Raw genomic sequence first — 19,481 nt, 5'->3', positions numbered from 1 at the left:
AAACGCCAGGGACGCACCCTGTACGGTTTCGGAGGTTAAGCTGCGCGAACAGCCCCCTTGTGTTACAAAAAAAATCGGTCCTTTTCAGGACCACCAAAACTGTTCCAGAAAGATATATTTCCTGCTCATTCGTATCAAACTAAGCTTTTGTGGCTCTCCCGACGCTCCGGCACATTTGCCGCCAAGAACGGCAGAAAAAAAAAAAACAAAAGAAATGCGACTTGACTACTCCTCTCCTTCTCTTACCCCATTCCCCATGCCCGAAACGATATCCGATGGAATACACAGCGAGTGGTACGGTGTACCGCGCGTAGTGGTAGTGGTGGTAGTGGTGATGCGCGATACACTACCGACGGTTCTGATTCTCGGATATGTGACCGATTCGTTTTTTTAACACGACGACCCACTGAGAGTTCGTAGAAAGGCGCCGGTCTACCACACGGGGCTCGGTGTGGCATACGGGGAAAAGAACGCTTTGGTCGTTTACATTGTTAAATTCCCTACCTGTAGAGCGCGTAGCGTTGGCCGTTTCTAACGCGATGATCAAAACCCATCACTTTTCATGGCCACGGGTAGAAATGAGCGGAAAAAGCTACATACCTGATATGAAGCAAAATGGTTTGCCCCGTTTAACCTACCAAACTTGCGATGTTACTTCACACATTGAGACACATTGCTTGAGTTAATTTTAAACATTTCTTTCGTTGTTCTCCAGCCACACTGTGAAATTACGTCCATTTTACCATTTTACTGCTGAAACTGCACTGAAACCAACTGCCATCGGCACTGAATGTAGTGAAATAAACCTTTATCACACGATTTTGTCGCCCTGAAAAGGACGGTTTTTGTGACGGTGAGATCTTCGGCGGGGTTTGTGAGCGCGACACGGTGCCGCGCGGCGGGGTGAGCACGAGAGAGCACGCCTTATGCCTTCTTTTCCGTCTTCTTCGGCAACAGCACGGCCTGAATGTTGGGCAGCACACCACCTTGGGCGATGGTCACACCGGAAAGCAGCTTGTTCAACTCTTCGTCGTTACGGATGGCCAGCTGCAGATGGCGCGGGATGATGCGCGTCTTCTTGTTGTCACGGGCGGCGTTACCGGCCAACTCGAGCACTTCCGCGGCCAGATACTCCATCACGGCCGCCAGATACACCGGTGCGCCGGCACCGACGCGCTCGGCATAGTTACCCTTGCGCAGCAGACGATGAATACGGCCGACCGGGAACTGCAGACCGGCACGATTCGAGCGGGACTTTGCCTTTCCCTTCACTTTACCACCCTTGCCGCGTCCAGACATTTTCGATTGTTTAACGAGAGGGATACGTGGTGCTCACTCGAAGAGGTTCTCTTCCGAACTATGCCGAAACGAACCTGAAACCGGGTTTATATAAACGTCGAGGTGTAGCGAAGCCAGCCAGCGAACTCGCCCGACGCTGAATAAAAGCCGAAGTGAGGGTCGAAAAACGCGTTAAAATTGAAGTGACGCTCAACGAGGAAACACGTTTCACGCACGTTAAACAATCGCAATGGCACCGAAAACCAGCGGAAAGGCAGCGAAGAAGTCTGGCAAGGCCCAGAAAAATATCTCCAAGTCGGACAAGAAGAAGAAGCGCAAGACCCGCAAGGAAAGCTACGCCATCTACATCTACAAGGTGCTGAAGCAAGTCCATCCGGACACTGGCATCTCGTCGAAGGCGATGAGCATCATGAACAGCTTCGTGAACGACATCTTCGAGCGCATCGCCGCCGAAGCGTCCCGCCTGGCGCACTACAACAAGCGTTCGACGATCACGTCACGCGAAATCCAGACCGCCGTCCGTCTGCTGCTTCCTGGTGAGCTGGCCAAGCACGCCGTGTCCGAGGGCACGAAGGCCGTCACCAAGTACACCAGCTCGAAGTAAGCTGGTTCGTCCGTGGTCGTCACAAACCACACCAACTCGTCGCATAACAACGGTCCTTTTCAGGACCACAAAATGTTTTCCAAACAAGAATCATTTCATTTCATTCCATTCCGTTCATCGAAGAGAAAGAAACCGACGAAGATCGAAAAATAATAATGTGTTTGTGTTGTGCGTTGAAGAAACAGAACAAAAAAAAAGTGTGCCGAACCGTTTTCTAGTTTAACATCACCACTTCGTTGTGTTTTGGCGCACACATAGCCGCGCGTTACACAAGCGCGCGTAAATGAATAGAATGAACATTTTAAACAGTGGTTTTAAGAAAAAACCTAACGGTTACTAACATTTAAAGCACTCCGTTATGGTTTCTATGGTTATGGCACAGCCAAAGGCAAAGCAATATGTCATTTTTTTTCTCGTCCAATACATATATGTTCAACTTGGTTCAATATGGAACAGATTCTCTTTAACAACTCGTTAAACCCACCGCATGTAATTGCTCACTAACTTAAAATCACCGCTAACGGATGGGGTTGCCTGGTGGTTTGTAAACGTTAGCATATGTATTATGTTATGGTTTGTGTCACGGCTAGGTTATGGCTGGCATGTTTGATTGCATTTCTATCGTCATATGTTGGGTTTTGTTTTTATTTATCATCATCATCATCATCATAGATTATTATATTATATATAATATATATATATATATATATAAGTTTATATTATGTGGTTTGTATTGTGTTGATTGCATCTCATACCTCTGATATGTATCAGCCAGGGGTTCACCATTTATCATCATCATCTTCTTCTTCATCATCATCATCATCATCATAGATATATATATTATATATATATATATCGATATAGCGTGCACCACGGGACGTGTACGACGGGACGGGTACGAAATAATCCTTCTTTCGGTAACGGGTTGGTGGTCCTGAAAAGGACCGTTTGGGTTTGGTTGAAAACGAAACGAACCGTTGTGTCACTTAGGCACGTTCACCACGGATACGGCGAGCAAGCTGGATGTCTTTCGGCATGATAGTGACGCGCTTCGCGTGGATGGCACACAGATTCGTGTCCTCGAACAGACCGACCAGATACGCTTCACTCGCTTCCTGCAGCGCCATCACGGCCGAGCTCTGGAAACGCAGATCCGTCTTGAAGTCCTGTGCGATTTCACGCACCAATCGCTGGAAGGGCAACTTGCGGATCAGCAGCTCGGTCGACTTCTGGTAGCGACGGATTTCACGCAGAGCCACCGTTCCCGGCCGGTAGCGATGCGGCTTCTTCACTCCTCCGGTGGCCGGAGCACTCTTGCGGGCCGCCTTGGTGGCCAGCTGCTTGCGCGGTGCCTTTCCTCCGGTGGACTTACGGGCAGTTTGCTTGGTACGTGCCATCGTAGTTGATGTTGTTGATGCTGTTGACGTTGATCGGGTTCGACACGGGTCTGTTCACTTGTGGTGGTAATACAAAACTGGGCCGAACCGCGCCGTGAAACCGCGTTTATATAGTTTCGGGTCCCTCTTCGGGTGCTCACGATCGGGCAGGTCGGGTCAATAAAAACCGTGTTTCAGTGCCGAACCATCGTAGTTCGCCGAAACCGTTCGTTCAGTTTGCATCGTGTCAACATCAACCAATTGTGTAAAGCAGCAGCATCATGACCGGCCGTGGAAAAGGAGGCAAGGGACTGGGCAAAGGAGGTGCCAAGCGTCATCGCAAAGTGCTGCGTGATAACATCCAGGGAATCACGAAACCGGCCATCCGCCGTCTGGCTCGCCGTGGCGGTGTGAAGCGTATTTCCGGCCTGATCTACGAAGAAACTCGCGGTGTGCTGAAAGTGTTCCTCGAGAACGTGATCCGTGATGCCGTGACGTACACCGAGCACGCCAAGCGCAAGACCGTCACCGCCATGGACGTCGTGTACGCCCTGAAACGCCAGGGACGCACCCTGTACGGTTTCGGAGGTTAAGCTGCGCGAACAGCCCCCTTGTGTTACAAAAAAAATCGGTCCTTTTCAGGACCACCAAAACTGTTCCAGAAAGATATATTTCCTGCTCATTCGTATCAAACTAAGCTTTTGTGGCTCTCCCGACGCTCCGGCACATTTGCCGCCAAGAACGGCAGAAAAAAAAAAAACAAAAGAAATGCGACTTGACTACTCCTCTCCTTCTCTTACCCCATTCCCCATGCCCGAAACGATATCCGATGGAATACACAGCGAGTGGTACGGTGTACCGCGCGTAGTGGTAGTGGTGGTAGTGGTGATGCGCGATACACTACCGACGGTTCTGATTCTCGGATATGTGACCGATTCGTTTTTTTAACACGACGACCCACTGAGAGTTCGTAGAAAGGCGCCGGTCTACCACACGGGGCTCGGTGTGGCATACGGGGAAAAGAACGCTTTGGTCGTTTACATTGTTAAATTCCCTACCTGTAGAGCGCGTAGCGTTGGCCGTTTCTAACGCGATGATCAAAACCCATCACTTTTCATGGCCACGGGTAGAAATGAGCGGAAAAAGCTACATACCTGATATGAAGCAAAATGGTTTGCCCCGTTTAACCTACCAAACTTGCGATGTTACTTCACACATTGAGACACATTGCTTGAGTTAATTTTAAACATTTCTTTCGTTGTTCTCCAGCCACACTGTGAAATTACGTCCATTTTACCATTTTACTGCTGAAACTGCACTGAAACCAACTGCCATGGGCACTGAATGTAGTGAAATAAACCTTTATCACACGATTTTGTCGCCCTGAAAAGGACGGTTTTTGTGACGGTGAGATCTTCGGCGGGGTTTGTGAGCGCGACACGGTGCCGCGCGGCGGGGTGAGCACGAGAGAGCACGCCTTATGCCTTCTTTTCCGTCTTCTTCGGCAACAGCACGGCCTGAATGTTGGGCAGCACACCACCTTGGGCGATGGTCACACCGGAAAGCAGCTTGTTCAACTCTTCGTCGTTACGGATGGCCAGCTGCAGATGGCGCGGGATGATGCGCGTCTTCTTGTTGTCACGGGCGGCGTTACCGGCCAACTCGAGCACTTCCGCGGCCAGATACTCCATCACGGCCGCCAGATACACCGGTGCGCCGGCACCGACGCGCTCGGCATAGTTACCCTTGCGCAGCAGACGATGAATACGGCCGACCGGGAACTGCAGACCGGCACGATTCGAGCGGGACTTTGCCTTTCCCTTCACTTTACCACCCTTGCCGCGTCCAGACATTTTCGATTGTTTAACGAGAGGGATACGTGGTGCTCACTCGAAGAGGTTCTCTTCCGAACTATGCCGAAACGAACCTGAAACCGGGTTTATATAAACGTCGAGGTGTAGCGAAGCCAGCCAGCGAACTCGCCCGACGCTGAATAAAAGCCGAAGTGAGGGTCGAAAAACGCGTTAAAATTGAAGTGACGCTCAACGAGGAAACACGTTTCACGCACGTTAAACAATCGCAATGGCACCGAAAACCAGCGGAAAGGCAGCGAAGAAGTCTGGCAAGGCCCAGAAAAATATCTCCAAGTCGGACAAGAAGAAGAAGCGCAAGACCCGCAAGGAAAGCTACGCCATCTACATCTACAAGGTGCTGAAGCAAGTCCATCCGGACACTGGCATCTCGTCGAAGGCGATGAGCATCATGAACAGCTTCGTGAACGACATCTTCGAGCGCATCGCCGCCGAAGCGTCCCGCCTGGCGCACTACAACAAGCGTTCGACGATCACGTCACGCGAAATCCAGACCGCCGTCCGTCTGCTGCTTCCTGGTGAGCTGGCCAAGCACGCCGTGTCCGAGGGCACGAAGGCCGTCACCAAGTACACCAGCTCGAAGTAAGCTGGTTCGTCCGTGGTCGTCACAAACCACACCAACTCGTCGCATAACAACGGTCCTTTTCAGGACCACAAAATGTTTTCCAAACAAGAATCATTTCATTTCATTCCATTCCGTTCATCGAAGAGAAAGAAACCGACGAAGATCGAAAAATAATAATGTGTTTGTGTTGTGCGTTGAAGAAACAGAACAAAAAAAAAGTGTGCCGAACCGTTTTCTAGTTTAACATCACCACTTCGTTGTGTTTTGGCGCACACATAGCCGCGCGTTACACAAGCGCGCGTAAATGAATAGAATGAACATTTTAAACAGTGGTTTTAAGAAAAAACCTAACGGTTACTAACATTTAAAGCACTCCGTTATGGTTTCTATGGTTATGGCACAGCCAAAGGCAAAGCAATATGTCATTTTTTTTCTCGTCCAATACATATATGTTCAACTTGGTTCAATATGGAACAGATTCTCTTTAACAACTCGTTAAACCCACCGCATGTAATTGCTCACTAACTTAAAATCACCGCTAACGGATGGGGTTGCCTGGTGGTTTGTAAACGTTAGCATATGTATTATGTTATGGTTTGTGTCACGGCTAGGTTATGGCTGGCATGTTTGATTGCATTTCTATCGTCATATGTTGGGTTTTGTTTTTATTTATCATCATCATCATCATCATAGATTATTATATTATATATAATATATATATATATATATATAAGTTTATATTATGTGGTTTGTATTGTGTTGATTGCATCTCATACCTCTGATATGTATCAGCCAGGGGTTCACCATTTATCATCATCATCTTCTTCTTCATCATCATCATCATCATCATAGATATATATATTATATATATATATATCGATATAGCGTGCACCACGGGACGTGTACGACGGGACGGGTACGAAATAATCCTTCTTTCGGTAACGGGTTGGTGGTCCTGAAAAGGACCGTTTGGGTTTGGTTGAAAACGAAACGAACCGTTGTGTCACTTAGGCACGTTCACCACGGATACGGCGAGCAAGCTGGATGTCTTTCGGCATGATGGTGACGCGCTTCGCATGGATGGCACACAGATTCGTGTCCTCGAACAGACCGACCAAATACGCTTCACTCGCTTCCTGCAGCGCCATCACGGCCGAGCTCTGGAAACGCAGATCCGTCTTGAAGTCCTGTGCGATTTCACGCACCAATCGCTGGAAGGGCAACTTGCGGATCAGCAGCTCGGTCGACTTCTGGTAGCGACGGATTTCACGCAGAGCCACCGTTCCCGGCCGGTAGCGATGCGGCTTCTTCACTCCTCCGGTAGCCGGAGCACTCTTGCGGGCCGCCTTGGTGGCCAGCTGCTTGCGCGGTGCCTTTCCTCCGGTGGACTTACGGGCAGTTTGCTTGGTACGTGCCATCGTAGTTGATGTTGTTGATGCTGTTGACGTTGATCGGGTTCGACACGGGTCTGTTCACTTGTGGTGGTAATACAAAACTGGGCCGAACCGCGCCGTGAAACCGCGTTTATATAGTTTCGGGTCCCTCTTCGGGTGCTCACGATCGGGCAGGTCGGGTCAATAAAAACCGTGTTTCAGTGCCGAACCATCGTAGTTCGCCGAAACCGTTCGTTCAGTTTGCATCGTGTCAACATCAACCAATTGTGTAAAGCAGCAGCATCATGACCGGCCGTGGAAAAGGAGGCAAGGGACTGGGCAAAGGAGGTGCCAAGCGTCATCGCAAAGTGCTGCGTGATAACATCCAGGGAATCACGAAACCGGCCATCCGCCGTCTGGCTCGCCGTGGCGGTGTGAAGCGTATTTCCGGCCTGATCTACGAAGAAACTCGCGGTGTGCTGAAAGTGTTCCTCGAGAACGTGATCCGTGATGCCGTGACGTACACCGAGCACGCCAAGCGCAAGACCGTCACCGCCATGGACGTCGTGTACGCCCTGAAACGCCAGGGACGCACCCTGTACGGTTTCGGAGGTTAAGCTGCGCGAACAGCCCCCTTGTGTTACAAAAAAAATCGGTCCTTTTCAGGACCACCAAAACTGTTCCAGAAAGATATATTTCCTGCTCATTCGTATCAAACTAAGCTTTTGTGGCTCTCCCGACGCTCCGGCACATTTGCCGCCAAGAACGGCAGAAAAAAAAAAAACAAAAGAAATGCGACTTGACTACTCCTCTCCTTCTCTTACCCCATTCCCCATGCCCGAAACGATATCCGATGGAATACACAGCGAGTGGTACGGTGTACCGCGCGTAGTGGTAGTGGTGGTAGTGGTGATGCGCGATACACTACCGACGGTTCTGATTCTCGGATATGTGACCGATTCGTTTTTTTAACACGACGACCCACTGAGAGTTCGTAGAAAGGCGCCGGTCTACCACACGGGGCTCGGTGTGGCATACGGGGAAAAGAACGCTTTGGTCGTTTACATTGTTAAATTCCCTACCTGTAGAGCGCGTAGCGTTGGCCGTTTCTAACGCGATGATCAAAACCCATCACTTTTCATGGCCACGGGTAGAAATGAGCGGAAAAAGCTACATACCTGATATGAAGCAAAATGGTTTGCCCCGTTTAACCTACCAAACTTGCGATGTTACTTCACACATTGAGACACATTGCTTGAGTTAATTTTAAACATTTCTTTCGTTGTTCTCCAGCCACACTGTGAAATTACGTCCATTTTACCATTTTACTGCTGAAACTGCACTGAAACCAACTGCCATGGGCACTGAATGTAGTGAAATAAACCTTTATCACACGATTTTGTCGCCCTGAAAAGGACGGTTTTTGTGACGGTGAGATCTTCGGCGGGGTTTGTGAGCGCGACACGGTGCCGCGCGGCGGGGTGAGCACGAGAGAGCACGCCTTATGCCTTCTTTTCCGTCTTCTTCGGCAACAGCACGGCCTGAATGTTGGGCAGCACACCACCTTGGGCGATGGTCACACCGGAAAGCAGCTTGTTCAACTCTTCGTCGTTACGGATGGCCAGCTGCAGATGGCGCGGGATGATGCGCGTCTTCTTGTTGTCACGGGCGGCGTTACCGGCCAACTCGAGCACTTCCGCGGCCAGATACTCCATCACGGCCGCCAGATACACCGGTGCGCCGGCACCGACGCGCTCGGCATAGTTACCCTTGCGCAGCAGACGATGAATACGGCCGACCGGGAACTGCAGACCGGCACGATTCGAGCGGGACTTTGCCTTTCCCTTCACTTTACCACCCTTGCCGCGTCCAGACATTTTCGATTGTTTAACGAGAGGGATACGTGGTGCTCACTCGAAGAGGTTCTCTTCCGAACTATGCCGAAACGAACCTGAAACCGGGTTTATATAAACGTCGAGGTGTAGCGAAGCCAGCCAGCGAACTCGCCCGACGCTGAATAAAAGCCGAAGTGAGGGTCGAAAAACGCGTTAAAATTGAAGTGACGCTCAACGAGGAAACACGTTTCACGCACGTTAAACAATCGCAATGGCACCGAAAACCAGCGGAAAGGCAGCGAAGAAGTCTGGCAAGGCCCAGAAAAATATCTCCAAGTCGGACAAGAAGAAGAAGCGCAAGACCCGCAAGGAAAGCTACGCCATCTACATCTACAAGGTGCTGAAGCAAGTCCATCCGGACACTGGCATCTCGTCGAAGGCGATGAGCATCATGAACAGCTTCGTGAACGACATCTTCGAGCGCATCGCCGCCGAAGCGTCCCGCCTGGCGCACTACAACAAGCGTTCGACGATCACGTCACGCGAAATCCAGACCGCCGTCCGTCTGCTGCTTCCTGGTGAGCTGGCCAAGCACGCCGTGTCCGAGGGCACGAAGGCCGTCACCAAGTACACCAGCTCGAAGTAAGCTGGTTCGTCCGTGGTCGTCACAAACCACACCAACTCGTCGCATAACAACGGTCCTTTTCAGGACCACAAAATGTTTTCCAAACAAGAATCATTTCATTTCATTCCATTCCGTTCATCGAAGAGAAAGAAACCGACGAAGATCGAAAAATAATAATGTGTTTGTGTTGTGCGTTGAAGAAACAGAACAAAAAAAAAGTGTGCCGAACCGTTTTCTAGTTTAACATCACCACTTCGTTGTGTTTTGGCGCACACATAGCCGCGCGTTACACAAGCGCGCGTAAATGAATAGAATGAACATTTTAAACAGTGGTTTTAAGAAAAAACCTAACGGTTACTAACATTTAAAGCACTCCGTTATGGTTTCTATGGTTATGGCACAGCCAAAGGCAAAGCAATATGTCATTTTTTTTCTCGTCCAATACATATATGTTCAACTTGGTTCAATATGGAACAGATTCTCTTTAACAACTCGTTAAACCCACCGCATGTAATTGCTCACTAACTTAAAATCACCGCTAACGGATGGGGTTGCCTGGTGGTTTGTAAACGTTAGCATATGTATTATGTTATGGTTTGTGTCACGGCTAGGTTATGGCTGGCATGTTTGATTGCATTTCTATCGTCATATGTTGGGTTTTGTTTTTATTTATCATCATCATCATCATCATAGATTATTATATTATATATAATATATATATATATATATATAAGTTTATATTATGTGGTTTGTATTGTGTTGATTGCATCTCATACCTCTGATATGTATCAGCCAGGGGTTCACCATTTATCATCATCATCTTCTTCTTCATCATCATCATCATCATCATAGATATATATATTATATATATATATATCGATATAGCGTGCACCACGGGACGTGTACGACGGGACGGGTACGAAATAATCCTTCTTTCGGTAACGGGTTGGTGGTCCTGAAAAGGACCGTTTGGGTTTGGTTGAAAACGAAACGAACCGTTGTGTCACTTAGGCACGTTCACCACGGATACGGCGAGCGAGCTGGATGTCTTTCGGCATGATGGTGACGCGCTTCGCATGGATGGCACACAGATTCGTGTCCTCGAACAGACCGACCAAATACGCTTCACTCGCTTCCTGCAGCGCCATCACGGCCGAGCTCTGGAAACGCAGATCCGTCTTGAAGTCCTGTGCGATTTCACGCACCAATCGCTGGAAGGGCAACTTGCGGATCAGCAGCTCGGTCGACTTCTGGTAGCGACGGATTTCACGCAGAGCCACCGTTCCCGGCCGGTAGCGATGCGGCTTCTTCACTCCTCCGGTAGCCGGAGCACTCTTGCGGGCCGCCTTGGTGGCCAGCTGCTTGCGCGGTGCCTTTCCTCCGGTGGACTTACGGGCAGTTTGCTTGGTACGTGCCATCGTAGTTGATGTTGTTGATGCTGTTGACGTTGATCGGGTTCGACACGGGTCTGTTCACTTGTGGTGGTAATACAAAACTGGGCCGAACCGCGCCGTGAAACCGCGTTTATATAGTTTCGGGTCCCTCTTCGGGTGCTCACGATCGGGCAGGTCGGGTCAATAAAAACCGTGTTTCAGTGCCGAACCATCGTAGTTCGCCGAAACCGTTCGTTCAGTTTGCATCGTGTCAACATCAACCAATTGTGTAAAGCAGCAGCATCATGACCGGCCGTGGAAAAGGAGGCAAGGGACTGGGCAAAGGAGGTGCCAAGCGTCATCGCAAAGTGCTGCGTGATAACATCCAGGGAATCACGAAACCGGCCATCCGCCGTCTGGCTCGCCGTGGCGGTGTGAAGCGTATTTCCGGCCTGATCTACGAAGAAACTCGCGGTGTGCTGAAAGTGTTCCTCGAGAACGTGATCCGTGATGCCGTGACGTACACCGAGCACGCCAAGCGCAAGACCGTCACCGCCATGGACGTCGTGTACGCCCTGAAACGCCAGGGACGCACCCTGTACGGTTTCGGAGGTTAAGCTGCGCGAACAGCCCCCTTGTGTTACAAAAAAAATCGGTCCTTTTCAGGACCACCAAAACTGTTCCAGAAAGATATATTTCCTGCTCATTCGTATCAAACTAAGCTTTTGTGGCTCTCCCGACGCTCCGGCACATTTGCCGCCAAGAACGGCAGAAAAAAAAAAAACAAAAGAAATGCGACTTGACTACTCCTCTCCTTCTCTTACCCCATTCCCCATGCCCGAAACGATATCCGATGGAATACACAGCGAGTGGTACGGTGTACCGCGCGTAGTGGTAGTGGTGGTAGTGGTGATGCGCGATACACTACCGACGGTTCTGATTCTCGGATATGTGACCGATTCGTTTTTTTAACACGACGACCCACTGAGAGTTCGTAGAAAGGCGCCGGTCTACCACACGGGGCTCGGTGTGGCATACGGGGAAAAGAACGCTTTGGTCGTTTACATTGTTAAATTCCCTACCTGTAGAGCGCGTAGCGTTGGCCGTTTCTAACGCGATGATCAAAACCCATCACTTTTCATGGCCACGGGTAGAAATGAGCGGAAAAAGCTACATACCTGATATGAAGCAAAATGGTTTGCCCCGTTTAACCTACCAAACTTGCGATGTTACTTCACACATTGAGACACATTGCTTGAGTTAATTTTAAACATTTCTTTCGTTGTTCTCCAGCCACACTGTGAAATTACGTCCATTTTACCATTTTACTGCTGAAACTGCACTGAAACCAACTGCCATGGGCACTGAATGTAGTGAAATAAACCTTTATCACACGATTTTGTCGCCCTGAAAAGGACGGTTTTTGTGACGGTGAGATCTTCGGCGGGGTTTGTGAGCGCGACACGGTGCCGCGCGGCGGGGTGAGCACGAGAGAGCACGCCTTATGCCTTCTTTTCCGTCTTCTTCGGCAACAGCACGGCCTGAATGTTGGGCAGCACACCACCTTGGGCGATGGTCACACCGGAAAGCAGCTTGTTCAACTCTTCGTCGTTACGGATGGCCAGCTGCAGATGGCGCGGGATGATGCGCGTCTTCTTGTTGTCACGGGCGGCGTTACCGGCCAACTCGAGCACTTCCGCGGCCAGATACTCCATCACGGCCGCCAGATACACCGGTGCGCCGGCACCGACGCGCTCGGCATAGTTACCCTTGCGCAGCAGACGATGAATACGGCCGACCGGGAACTGCAGACCGGCACGATTCGAGCGGGACTTTGCCTTTCCCTTCACTTTACCACCCTTGCCGCGTCCAGACATTTTCGATTGTTTAACGAGAGGGATACGTGGTGCTCACTCGAAGAGGTTCTCTTCCGAACTATGCCGAAACGAACCTGAAACCGGGTTTATATAAACGTCGAGGTGTAGCGAAGCCAGCCAGCGAACTCGCCCGACGCTGAATAAAAGCCGAAGTGAGGGTCGAAAAACGCGTTAAAATTGAAGTGACGCTCAACGAGGAAACACGTTTCACGCACGTTAAACAATCGCAATGGCACCGAAAACCAGCGGAAAGGCAGCGAAGAAGTCTGGCAAGGCCCAGAAAAATATCTCCAAGTCGGACAAGAAGAAGAAGCGCAAGACCCGCAAGGAAAGCTACGCCATCTACATCTACAAGGTGCTGAAGCAAGTCCATCCGGACACTGGCATCTCGTCGAAGGCGATGAGCATCATGAACAGCTTCGTGAACGACATCTTCGAGCGCATCGCCGCCGAAGCGTCCCGCCTGGCGCACTACAACAAGCGTTCGACGATCACGTCACGCGAAATCCAGACCGCCGTCCGTCTGCTGCTTCCTGGTGAGCTGGCCAAGCACGCCGTGTCCGAGGGCACGAAGGCCGTCACCAAGTACACCAGCTCGAAGTAAGCTGGTTCGTCCGTGGTCGTCACAAACCACACCAACTCGTCGCATAACAACGGTCCTTTTCAGGACCACAAAATGTTTTCCAAACAAGAATCATTTCATTTCATTCCATTCCGTTCATCGAAGAGAAAGAAACCGACGAAGATCGAAAAATAATAATGTGTTTGTGTTGTGCGTTGAAGAAACAGAACAAAAAAAAAGTGTGCCGAACCGTTTTCTAGTTTAACATCACCACTTCGTTGTGTTTTGGCGCACACATAGCCGCGCGTTACACAAGCGCGCGTAAATGAATAGAATGAACATTTTAAACAGTGGTTTTAAGAAAAAACCTAACGGTTACTAACATTTAAAGCACTCCGTTATGGTTTCTATGGTTATGGCACAGCCAAAGGCAAAGCAATATGTCATTTTTTTTCTCGTCCAATACATATATGTTCAACTTGGTTCAATATGGAACAGATTCTCTTTAACAACTCGTTAAACCCACCGCATGTAATTGCTCACTAACTTAAAATCACCGCTAACGGATGGGGTTGCCTGGTGGTTTGTAAACGTTAGCATATGTATTATGTTATGGTTTGTGTCACGGCTAGGTTATGGCTGGCATGTTTGATTGCATTTCTATCGTCATATGTTGGGTTTTGTTTTTATTTATCATCATCATCATCATCATAGATTATTATATTATATATAATATATATATATATATATATAAGTTTATATTATGTGGTTTGTATTGTGTTGATTGCATCTCATACCTCTGATATGTATCAGCCAGGGGTTCACCATTTATCATCATCATCTTCTTCTTCATCATCATCATCATCATCATAGATATATATATTATATATATATATATCGATATAGCGTGCACCACGGGACGTGTACGACGGGACGGGTACGAAATAATCCTTCTTTCGGTAACGGGTTGGTGGTCCTGAAAAGGACCGTTTGGGTTTGGTTGAAAACGAAACGAACCGTTGTGTCACTTAGGCACGTTCACCACGGATACGGCGAGCAAGCTGGATGTCTTTCGGCATGATGGTGACGCGCTTCGCATGGATGGCACACAGATTCGTGTCCTCGAACAGACCGACCAAATACGCTTCACTCGCTTCCTGCAGCGCCATCACGGCCGAGCTCTGGAAACGCAGATCCGTCTTGAAGTCCTGTGCGATTTCACGCACCAATCGCTGGAAGGGCAACTTGCGGATCAGCAGCTCGGTCGACTTCTGGTAGCGACGGATTTCACGCAGAGCCACCGTTCCCGGCCGGTAGCGATGCGGCTTCTTCACTCCTCCGGTAGCCGGAGCACTCTTGCGGGCCGCCTTGGTGGCCAGCTGCTTGCGCGGTGCCTTTCCTCCGGTGGACTTACGGGCAGTTTGCTTGGTACGTGCCATCGTAGTTGATGTTGTTGATGCTGTTGACGTTGATCGGGTTCGACACGGGTCTGTTCACTTGTGGTGGTAATACAAAACTGGGCCGAACCGCGCCGTGAAACCGCGTTTATATAGTTTCGGGTCCCTCTTCGGGTGCTCACGATCGGGCAGGTCGGGTCAATAAAAACCGTGTTTCAGTGCCGAACCATCGTAGTTCGCCGAAACCGTTCGTTCAGTTTGCATCGTGTCAACATCAACCAATTGTGTAAAGCAGCAGCATCATGACCGGCCGTGGAAAAGGAGGCAAGGGACTGGGCAAAGGAGGTGCCAAGCGTCATCGCAAAGTGCTGCGTGATAACATCCAGGGAATCACGAAACCGGCCATCCGCCGTCTGGCTCGCCGTGGCGGTGTGAAGCGTATTTCCGGCCTGATCTACGAAGAAACTCGCGGTGTGCTGAAAGTGTTCCTCGAGAACGTGATCCGTGATGCCGTGACGTACACCGAGCACGCCAAGCGCAAGACCGTCACCGCCATGGACGTCGTGTACGCCCTGAAACGCCAGGGACGCACCCTGTACGGTTTCGGAGGTTAAGCTGCGCGAACAGCCCCCTTGTGTTACAAAAAAAATCGGTCCTTTTCAGGACCACCAAAACTGTTCCAGAAAGATATATTTCCTGCTCATTCGTATCAAACTAAGCTTTTGTGGCTCTCCCGACGCTCCGGCACATTTGCCGCCAAGAACGGCAGAAAAAAAAAAAACAAAAGAAATGCGACTTGACTACTCCTCTCCTTCTCTTACCCCATTCCCCATGCCCGAAACGATATCCGATGGAATACACAGCGAGTGGTACGGTGTACCGCGCGTAGTGGTAGTGGTGGTAGTGGTGATGCGCGATACACTACCGACGGTTCTGATTCTCGGATATGTGACCGATTCGTTTTTTTAACACGACGACCCACTGAGAGTTCGTAGAAAGGCGCCGGTCTACCACACGGGGCTCGGTGTGGCATACGGGGAAAAGAACGCTTTGGTCGTTTACATTGTTAAATTCCCTACCTGTAGAGCGCGTAGCGTTGGCCGTTTCTAACGCGATGATCAAAACCCATCACTTTTCATGGCCACGGGTAGAAATGAGCGGAAAAAGCTACATACCTGATATGAAGCAAAATGGTTTGCCCCGTTTAACCTACCAAACTTGCGATGTTACTTCACACATTGAGACACATTGCTTGAGTTAATTTTAAACATTTCTTTCGTTGTTCTCCAGCCACACTGTGAAATTACGTCCATTTTACCATTTTACTGCTGAAACTGCACTGAAACCAACTGCCATGGGCACTGAATGTAGTGAAATAAACCTTTATCACACGATTTTGTCGCCCTGAAAAGGACGGTTTTTGTGACGGTGAGATCTTCGGCGGGGTTTGTGAGCGCGACACGGTGCCGCGCGGCGGGGTGAGCACGAGAGAGCACGCCTTATGCCTTCTTTTCCGTCTTCTTCGGCAACAGCACGGCCTGAATGTTGGGCAGCACACCACCTTGGGCGATGGTCACACCGGAAAGCAGCTTGTTCAACTCTTCGTCGTTACGGATGGCCAGCTGCAGATGGCGCGGGATGATGCGCGTCTTCTTGTTGTCACGGGCGGCGTTACCGGCCAACTCGAGCACTTCCGCGGCCAGATACTCCATCACGGCCGCCAGATACACCGGTGCGCCGGCACCGACGCGCTCGGCATAGTTACCCTTGCGCAGCAGACGATGAATACGGCCGACCGGGAACTGCAGACCGGCACGATTCGAGCGGGACTTTGCCTTTCCCTTCACTTTACCACCCTTGCCGCGTCCAGACATTTTCGATTGTTTAACGAGAGGGATACGTGGTGCTCACTCGAAGAGGTTCTCTTCCGAACTATGCCGAAACGAACCTGAAACCGGGTTTATATAAACGTCGAGGTGTAGCGAAGCCAGCCAGCGAACTCGCCCGACGCTGAATAAAAGCCGAAGTGAGGGTCGAAAAACGCGTTAAAATTGAAGTGACGCTCAACGAGGAAACACGTTTCACGCACGTTAAACAATCGCAATGGCACCGAAAACCAGCGGAAAGGCAGCGAAGAAGTCTGGCAAGGCCCAGAAAAATATCTCCAAGTCGGACAAGAAGAAGAAGCGCAAGACCCGCAAGGAAAGCTACGCCATCTACATCTACAAGGTGCTGAAGCAAGTCCATCCGGACACTGGCATCTCGTCGAAGGCGATGAGCATCATGAACAGCTTCGTGAACGACATCTTCGAGCGCATCGCCGCCGAAGCGTCCCGCCTGGCGCACTACAACAAGCGTTCGACGATCACGTCACGCGAAATCCAGACCGCCGTCCGTCTGCTGCTTCCTGGTGAGCTGGCCAAGCACGCCGTGTCCGAGGGCACGAAGGCCGTCACCAAGTACACCAGCTCGAAGTAAGCTGGTTCGTCCGTGGTCGTCACAAACCACACCAACTCGTCGCATAACAACGGTCCTTTTCAGGACCACAAAATGTTTTCCAAACAAGAATCATTTCATTTCATTCCATTCCGTTCATCGAAGAGAAAGAAACCGACGAAGATCGAAAAATAATAATGTGTTTGTGTTGTGCGTTGAAGAAACAGAACAAAAAAAAAGTGTGCCGAACCGTTTTCTAGTTTAACATCACCACTTCGTTGTGTTTTGGCGCACACATAGCCGCGCGTTACACAAGCGCGCGTAAATGAATAGAATGAACATTTTAAACAGTGGTTTTAAGAAAAAACCTAACGGTTACTAACATTTAAAGCACTCCGTTATGGTTTCTATGGTTATGGCACAGCCAAAGGCAAAGCAATATGTCATTTTTTTTCTCGTCCAATACATATATGTTCAACTTGGTTCAATATGGAACAGATTCTCTTTAACAACTCGTTAAACCCACCGCATGTAATTGCTCACTAACTTAAAATCACCGCTAACGGATGGGGTTGCCTGGTGGTTTGTAAACGTTAGCATATGTATTATGTTATGGTTTGTGTCACGGCTAGGTTATGGCTGGCATGTTTGATTGCATTTCTATCGTCATATGTTGGGTTTTGTTTTTATTTATCATCATCATCATCATCATAGATTATTATATTATATATAATATATATATATATATATATAAGTTTATATTATGTGGTTTGTATTGTGTTGATTGCATCTCATACCTCTGATATGTATCAGCCAGGGGTTCACCATTTATCATCATCATCTTCTTCTTCATCATCATCATCATCATCATAGATATATATATTATATATATATATATCGATATAGCGTGCACCACGGGACGTGTACGACGGGACGGGTACGAAATAATCCTTCTTTCGGTAACGGGTTGGTGGTCCTGAAAAGGACCGTTTGGGTTTGGTTGAAAACGAAACGAACCGTTGTGTCACTTAGGCACGTTCACCACGGATACGGCGAGCAAGCTGGATGTCTTTCGGCATGATGGTGACGCGCTTCGCATGGATGGCACACAGATTCGTGTCCTCGAACAGACCGACCAAATACGCTTCACTCGCTTCCTGCAGCGCCATCACGGCCGAGCTCTGGAAACGCAGATCCGTCTTGAAGTCCTGTGCGATTTCACGCACCAATCGCTGGAAGGGCAACTTGCGGATCAGCAGCTCGGTCGACTTCTGGTAGCGACGGATTTCACGCAGAGCCACCGTTCCCGGCCGGTAGCGATGCGGCTTCTTCACTCCTCCGGTAGCCGGAGCACTCTTGCGGGCCGCCTTGGTGGCCAGCTGCTTGCGCGGTGCCTTTCCTCCGGTGGACTTACGGGCAGTTTGCTTGGTACGTGCCATCGTAGTTGATGTTGTTGATGCTGTTGACGTTGATCGGGTTCGACACGGGTCTGTTCACTTGTGGTGGTAATACAAAACTGGGCCGAACCGCGCCGTGAAACCGCGTTTATATAGTTTCGGGTCCCTCTTCGGGTGCTCACGATCGGGCAGGTCGGGTCAATAAAAACCGTGTTTCAGTGCCGAACCATCGTAGTTCGCCGAAACCGTTCGTTCAGTTTGCATCGTGTCAACATCAACCAATTGTGTAAAGCAGCAGCATCATGACCGGCCGTGGAAAAGGAGGCAAGGGACTGGGCAAAGGAGGTGCCAAGCGTCATCGCAAAGTGCTGCGTGATAACATCCAGGGAATCACGAAACCGGCCATCCGCCGTCTGGCTCGCCGTGGCGGTGTGAAGCGTATTTCCGGCCTGATCTACGAAGAAACTCGCGGTGTGCTGAAAGTGTTCCTCGAGAACGTGATCCGTGATGCCGTGACGTACACCGAGCACGCCAAGCGCAAGACCGTCACCGCCATGGACGTCGTGTACGCCCTGAAACGCCAGGGACGCACCCTGTACGGTTTCGGAGGTTAAGCTGCGCGAACAGCCCCCTTGTGTTACAAAAAAAATCGGTCCTTTTCAGGACCACCAAAACTGTTCCAGAAAGATATATTTCCTGCTCATTCGTATCAAACTAAGCTTTTGTGGCTCTCCCGACGCTCCGGCACATTTGCCGCCAAGAACGGCAGAAAAAAAAAAAACAAAAGAAATGCGACTTGACTACTCCTCTCCTTCTCTTACCCCATTCCCCATGCCCGAAACGATATCCGATGGAATACACAGCGAGTGGTACGGTGTACCGCGCGTAGTG

The 19,481-nt window shown here is 49.8% G+C and overlaps 15 protein-coding genes across 15 annotated transcripts; 8 read left to right on the top strand and 7 right to left on the bottom strand.

Moving 5' to 3' along the window:
* Nucleotides 1–924: 924 nt before the first annotated feature.
* LOC131261554 (histone H2A) lies at nt 925–1,299 on the bottom strand. Its single transcript, XM_058263621.1, has one exon. It carries the CDS (start codon nt 1,297–1,299, stop codon nt 925–927), a length of 375 nt encoding a protein of 124 aa, XP_058119604.1.
* A 229-nt stretch (nt 1,300–1,528) lies between these two features.
* Nucleotides 1,529–1,903, top strand: LOC131261556 (histone H2B). The gene has a single exon (XM_058263623.1). It carries the CDS (start codon nt 1,529–1,531, stop codon nt 1,901–1,903), a length of 375 nt encoding a protein of 124 aa, XP_058119606.1.
* Nucleotides 1,904–3,545: 1,642 nt separating this feature from the next.
* On the top strand, nt 3,546–3,872 carry LOC131260176 (histone H4). Its single transcript, XM_058261848.1, has one exon. It carries the CDS (start codon nt 3,561–3,563, stop codon nt 3,870–3,872), a length of 312 nt encoding a protein of 103 aa, XP_058117831.1. The 5' UTR covers nt 3,546–3,560.
* An 885-nt stretch (nt 3,873–4,757) lies between these two features.
* LOC131260170 (histone H2A) lies at nt 4,758–5,132 on the bottom strand. The gene has a single exon (XM_058261844.1). The coding sequence runs from the start codon at nt 5,130–5,132 to the stop codon at nt 4,758–4,760; it is 375 nt and encodes a 124-aa protein (XP_058117827.1).
* A 229-nt stretch (nt 5,133–5,361) lies between these two features.
* LOC131260171 (histone H2B) lies at nt 5,362–5,736 on the top strand. Its single transcript, XM_058261845.1, has one exon. It carries the CDS (start codon nt 5,362–5,364, stop codon nt 5,734–5,736), a length of 375 nt encoding a protein of 124 aa, XP_058117828.1.
* Nucleotides 5,737–6,722: 986 nt separating this feature from the next.
* LOC131264340 (uncharacterized) lies at nt 6,723–10,966 on the bottom strand. Its single transcript, XM_058266647.1, has 4 exons — nt 10,562–10,966; nt 8,597–8,947; nt 7,399–7,684; nt 6,723–7,153 (listed from the first exon to the last, which is right to left on the bottom strand). Exons 1-4 carry the CDS (start codon nt 10,964–10,966, stop codon nt 6,723–6,725), a joined length of 1,473 nt encoding a protein of 490 aa, XP_058122630.1.
* LOC131260173 (histone H2A) lies at nt 8,591–8,968 on the bottom strand. Its single transcript, XM_058261847.1, has one exon. The coding sequence runs from the start codon at nt 8,963–8,965 to the stop codon at nt 8,591–8,593; it is 375 nt and encodes a 124-aa protein (XP_058117830.1). The 5' UTR covers nt 8,966–8,968.
* On the top strand, nt 9,195–9,569 carry LOC131260172 (histone H2B). The gene has a single exon (XM_058261846.1). It carries the CDS (start codon nt 9,195–9,197, stop codon nt 9,567–9,569), a length of 375 nt encoding a protein of 124 aa, XP_058117829.1.
* Nucleotides 10,967–11,211: 245 nt separating the features above from the next.
* LOC131260112 (histone H4) lies at nt 11,212–11,538 on the top strand. The gene has a single exon (XM_058261778.1). The coding sequence runs from the start codon at nt 11,227–11,229 to the stop codon at nt 11,536–11,538; it is 312 nt and encodes a 103-aa protein (XP_058117761.1). The 5' UTR covers nt 11,212–11,226.
* Nucleotides 11,539–12,423: 885 nt separating this feature from the next.
* Nucleotides 12,424–12,801, bottom strand: LOC131260110 (histone H2A). Its single transcript, XM_058261776.1, has one exon. The coding sequence runs from the start codon at nt 12,796–12,798 to the stop codon at nt 12,424–12,426; it is 375 nt and encodes a 124-aa protein (XP_058117759.1). The 5' UTR covers nt 12,799–12,801.
* A 226-nt stretch (nt 12,802–13,027) lies between these two features.
* LOC131260108 (histone H2B) lies at nt 13,028–13,402 on the top strand. The gene has a single exon (XM_058261774.1). It carries the CDS (start codon nt 13,028–13,030, stop codon nt 13,400–13,402), a length of 375 nt encoding a protein of 124 aa, XP_058117757.1.
* A 986-nt stretch (nt 13,403–14,388) lies between these two features.
* Nucleotides 14,389–18,632, bottom strand: LOC131264332 (uncharacterized). The gene is made up of 4 exons (XM_058266636.1): nt 18,228–18,632; nt 16,263–16,613; nt 15,065–15,350; nt 14,389–14,819 (listed from the first exon to the last, which is right to left on the bottom strand). The coding sequence occupies exons 1-4, from the start codon at nt 18,630–18,632 to the stop codon at nt 14,389–14,391; spliced, it is 1,473 nt and encodes a 490-aa protein (XP_058122619.1).
* On the bottom strand, nt 16,257–16,634 carry LOC131260111 (histone H2A). Its single transcript, XM_058261777.1, has one exon. The coding sequence runs from the start codon at nt 16,629–16,631 to the stop codon at nt 16,257–16,259; it is 375 nt and encodes a 124-aa protein (XP_058117760.1). The 5' UTR covers nt 16,632–16,634.
* On the top strand, nt 16,861–17,235 carry LOC131260109 (histone H2B). Its single transcript, XM_058261775.1, has one exon. The coding sequence runs from the start codon at nt 16,861–16,863 to the stop codon at nt 17,233–17,235; it is 375 nt and encodes a 124-aa protein (XP_058117758.1).
* A 245-nt stretch (nt 18,633–18,877) lies between the features above and the next one.
* On the top strand, nt 18,878–19,204 carry LOC131260062 (histone H4). Its single transcript, XM_058261723.1, has one exon. The coding sequence runs from the start codon at nt 18,893–18,895 to the stop codon at nt 19,202–19,204; it is 312 nt and encodes a 103-aa protein (XP_058117706.1). The 5' UTR covers nt 18,878–18,892.
* The last annotated feature ends 277 nt before the right edge of the window (nt 19,205–19,481 follow it).

This window comes from Anopheles coustani, chromosome 3, assembly GCF_943734705.1.
Source record: "Anopheles coustani chromosome 3, idAnoCousDA_361_x.2, whole genome shotgun sequence".
In the NCBI taxonomy this organism is placed as follows: domain Eukaryota; kingdom Metazoa; phylum Arthropoda; class Insecta; order Diptera; family Culicidae; genus Anopheles; species Anopheles coustani.
Note: the sequence above shows the minus strand (reverse complement) of the source record. Positions and strands in the feature narration are given on the sequence as shown.

What these genes read in the sequence shown, in the direction of transcription:
- LOC131264332 (XM_058266636.1), bottom strand. Translation starts at nt 18,632, where the DNA reads ATGGCACGTACCAAGCAAACTGCCCGTAAGTCCACCGGAGGAAAGGCA. An exon ending in GCCGTATCCGTGGTGAACGT is followed by an intron (nt 16,614 to 18,227) that starts GCCTAAGTGACA and finishes GGACGCGGCAAG; the next exon opens with GGTGGTAAAGTGAAGGGAAA. An exon ending in TGCCTCCTTTTCCACGGCCG is followed by an intron (nt 14,820 to 15,064) that starts GTCATGATGCTG and finishes CAACGTCAACAG; the next exon opens with CATCAACAACATCAACTACG.
- LOC131261554 (XM_058263621.1), bottom strand. Translation starts at nt 1,299, where the DNA reads ATGTCTGGACGCGGCAAGGGTGGTAAAGTGAAGGGAAAGGCAAAGTCC.
- LOC131260173 (XM_058261847.1), bottom strand. Translation starts at nt 8,965, where the DNA reads ATGTCTGGACGCGGCAAGGGTGGTAAAGTGAAGGGAAAGGCAAAGTCC.
- LOC131261556 (XM_058263623.1), top strand. Translation starts at nt 1,529, where the DNA reads ATGGCACCGAAAACCAGCGGAAAGGCAGCGAAGAAGTCTGGCAAGGCC.
- LOC131264340 (XM_058266647.1), bottom strand. Translation starts at nt 10,966, where the DNA reads ATGGCACGTACCAAGCAAACTGCCCGTAAGTCCACCGGAGGAAAGGCA. An exon ending in GCCGTATCCGTGGTGAACGT is followed by an intron (nt 8,948 to 10,561) that starts GCCTAAGTGACA and finishes GGACGCGGCAAG; the next exon opens with GGTGGTAAAGTGAAGGGAAA. An exon ending in CGAAGAAGACGGAAAAGAAG is followed by an intron (nt 7,685 to 8,596) that starts GCATAAGGCGTG and finishes GAAACCGTACAG; the next exon opens with GGTGCGTCCCTGGCGTTTCA.
- LOC131260176 (XM_058261848.1), top strand. Translation starts at nt 3,561, where the DNA reads ATGACCGGCCGTGGAAAAGGAGGCAAGGGACTGGGCAAAGGAGGTGCC.
- LOC131260110 (XM_058261776.1), bottom strand. Translation starts at nt 12,798, where the DNA reads ATGTCTGGACGCGGCAAGGGTGGTAAAGTGAAGGGAAAGGCAAAGTCC.
- LOC131260170 (XM_058261844.1), bottom strand. Translation starts at nt 5,132, where the DNA reads ATGTCTGGACGCGGCAAGGGTGGTAAAGTGAAGGGAAAGGCAAAGTCC.
- LOC131260171 (XM_058261845.1), top strand. Translation starts at nt 5,362, where the DNA reads ATGGCACCGAAAACCAGCGGAAAGGCAGCGAAGAAGTCTGGCAAGGCC.
- LOC131260172 (XM_058261846.1), top strand. Translation starts at nt 9,195, where the DNA reads ATGGCACCGAAAACCAGCGGAAAGGCAGCGAAGAAGTCTGGCAAGGCC.
- LOC131260109 (XM_058261775.1), top strand. Translation starts at nt 16,861, where the DNA reads ATGGCACCGAAAACCAGCGGAAAGGCAGCGAAGAAGTCTGGCAAGGCC.
- LOC131260108 (XM_058261774.1), top strand. Translation starts at nt 13,028, where the DNA reads ATGGCACCGAAAACCAGCGGAAAGGCAGCGAAGAAGTCTGGCAAGGCC.
- LOC131260112 (XM_058261778.1), top strand. Translation starts at nt 11,227, where the DNA reads ATGACCGGCCGTGGAAAAGGAGGCAAGGGACTGGGCAAAGGAGGTGCC.
- LOC131260062 (XM_058261723.1), top strand. Translation starts at nt 18,893, where the DNA reads ATGACCGGCCGTGGAAAAGGAGGCAAGGGACTGGGCAAAGGAGGTGCC.
- LOC131260111 (XM_058261777.1), bottom strand. Translation starts at nt 16,631, where the DNA reads ATGTCTGGACGCGGCAAGGGTGGTAAAGTGAAGGGAAAGGCAAAGTCC.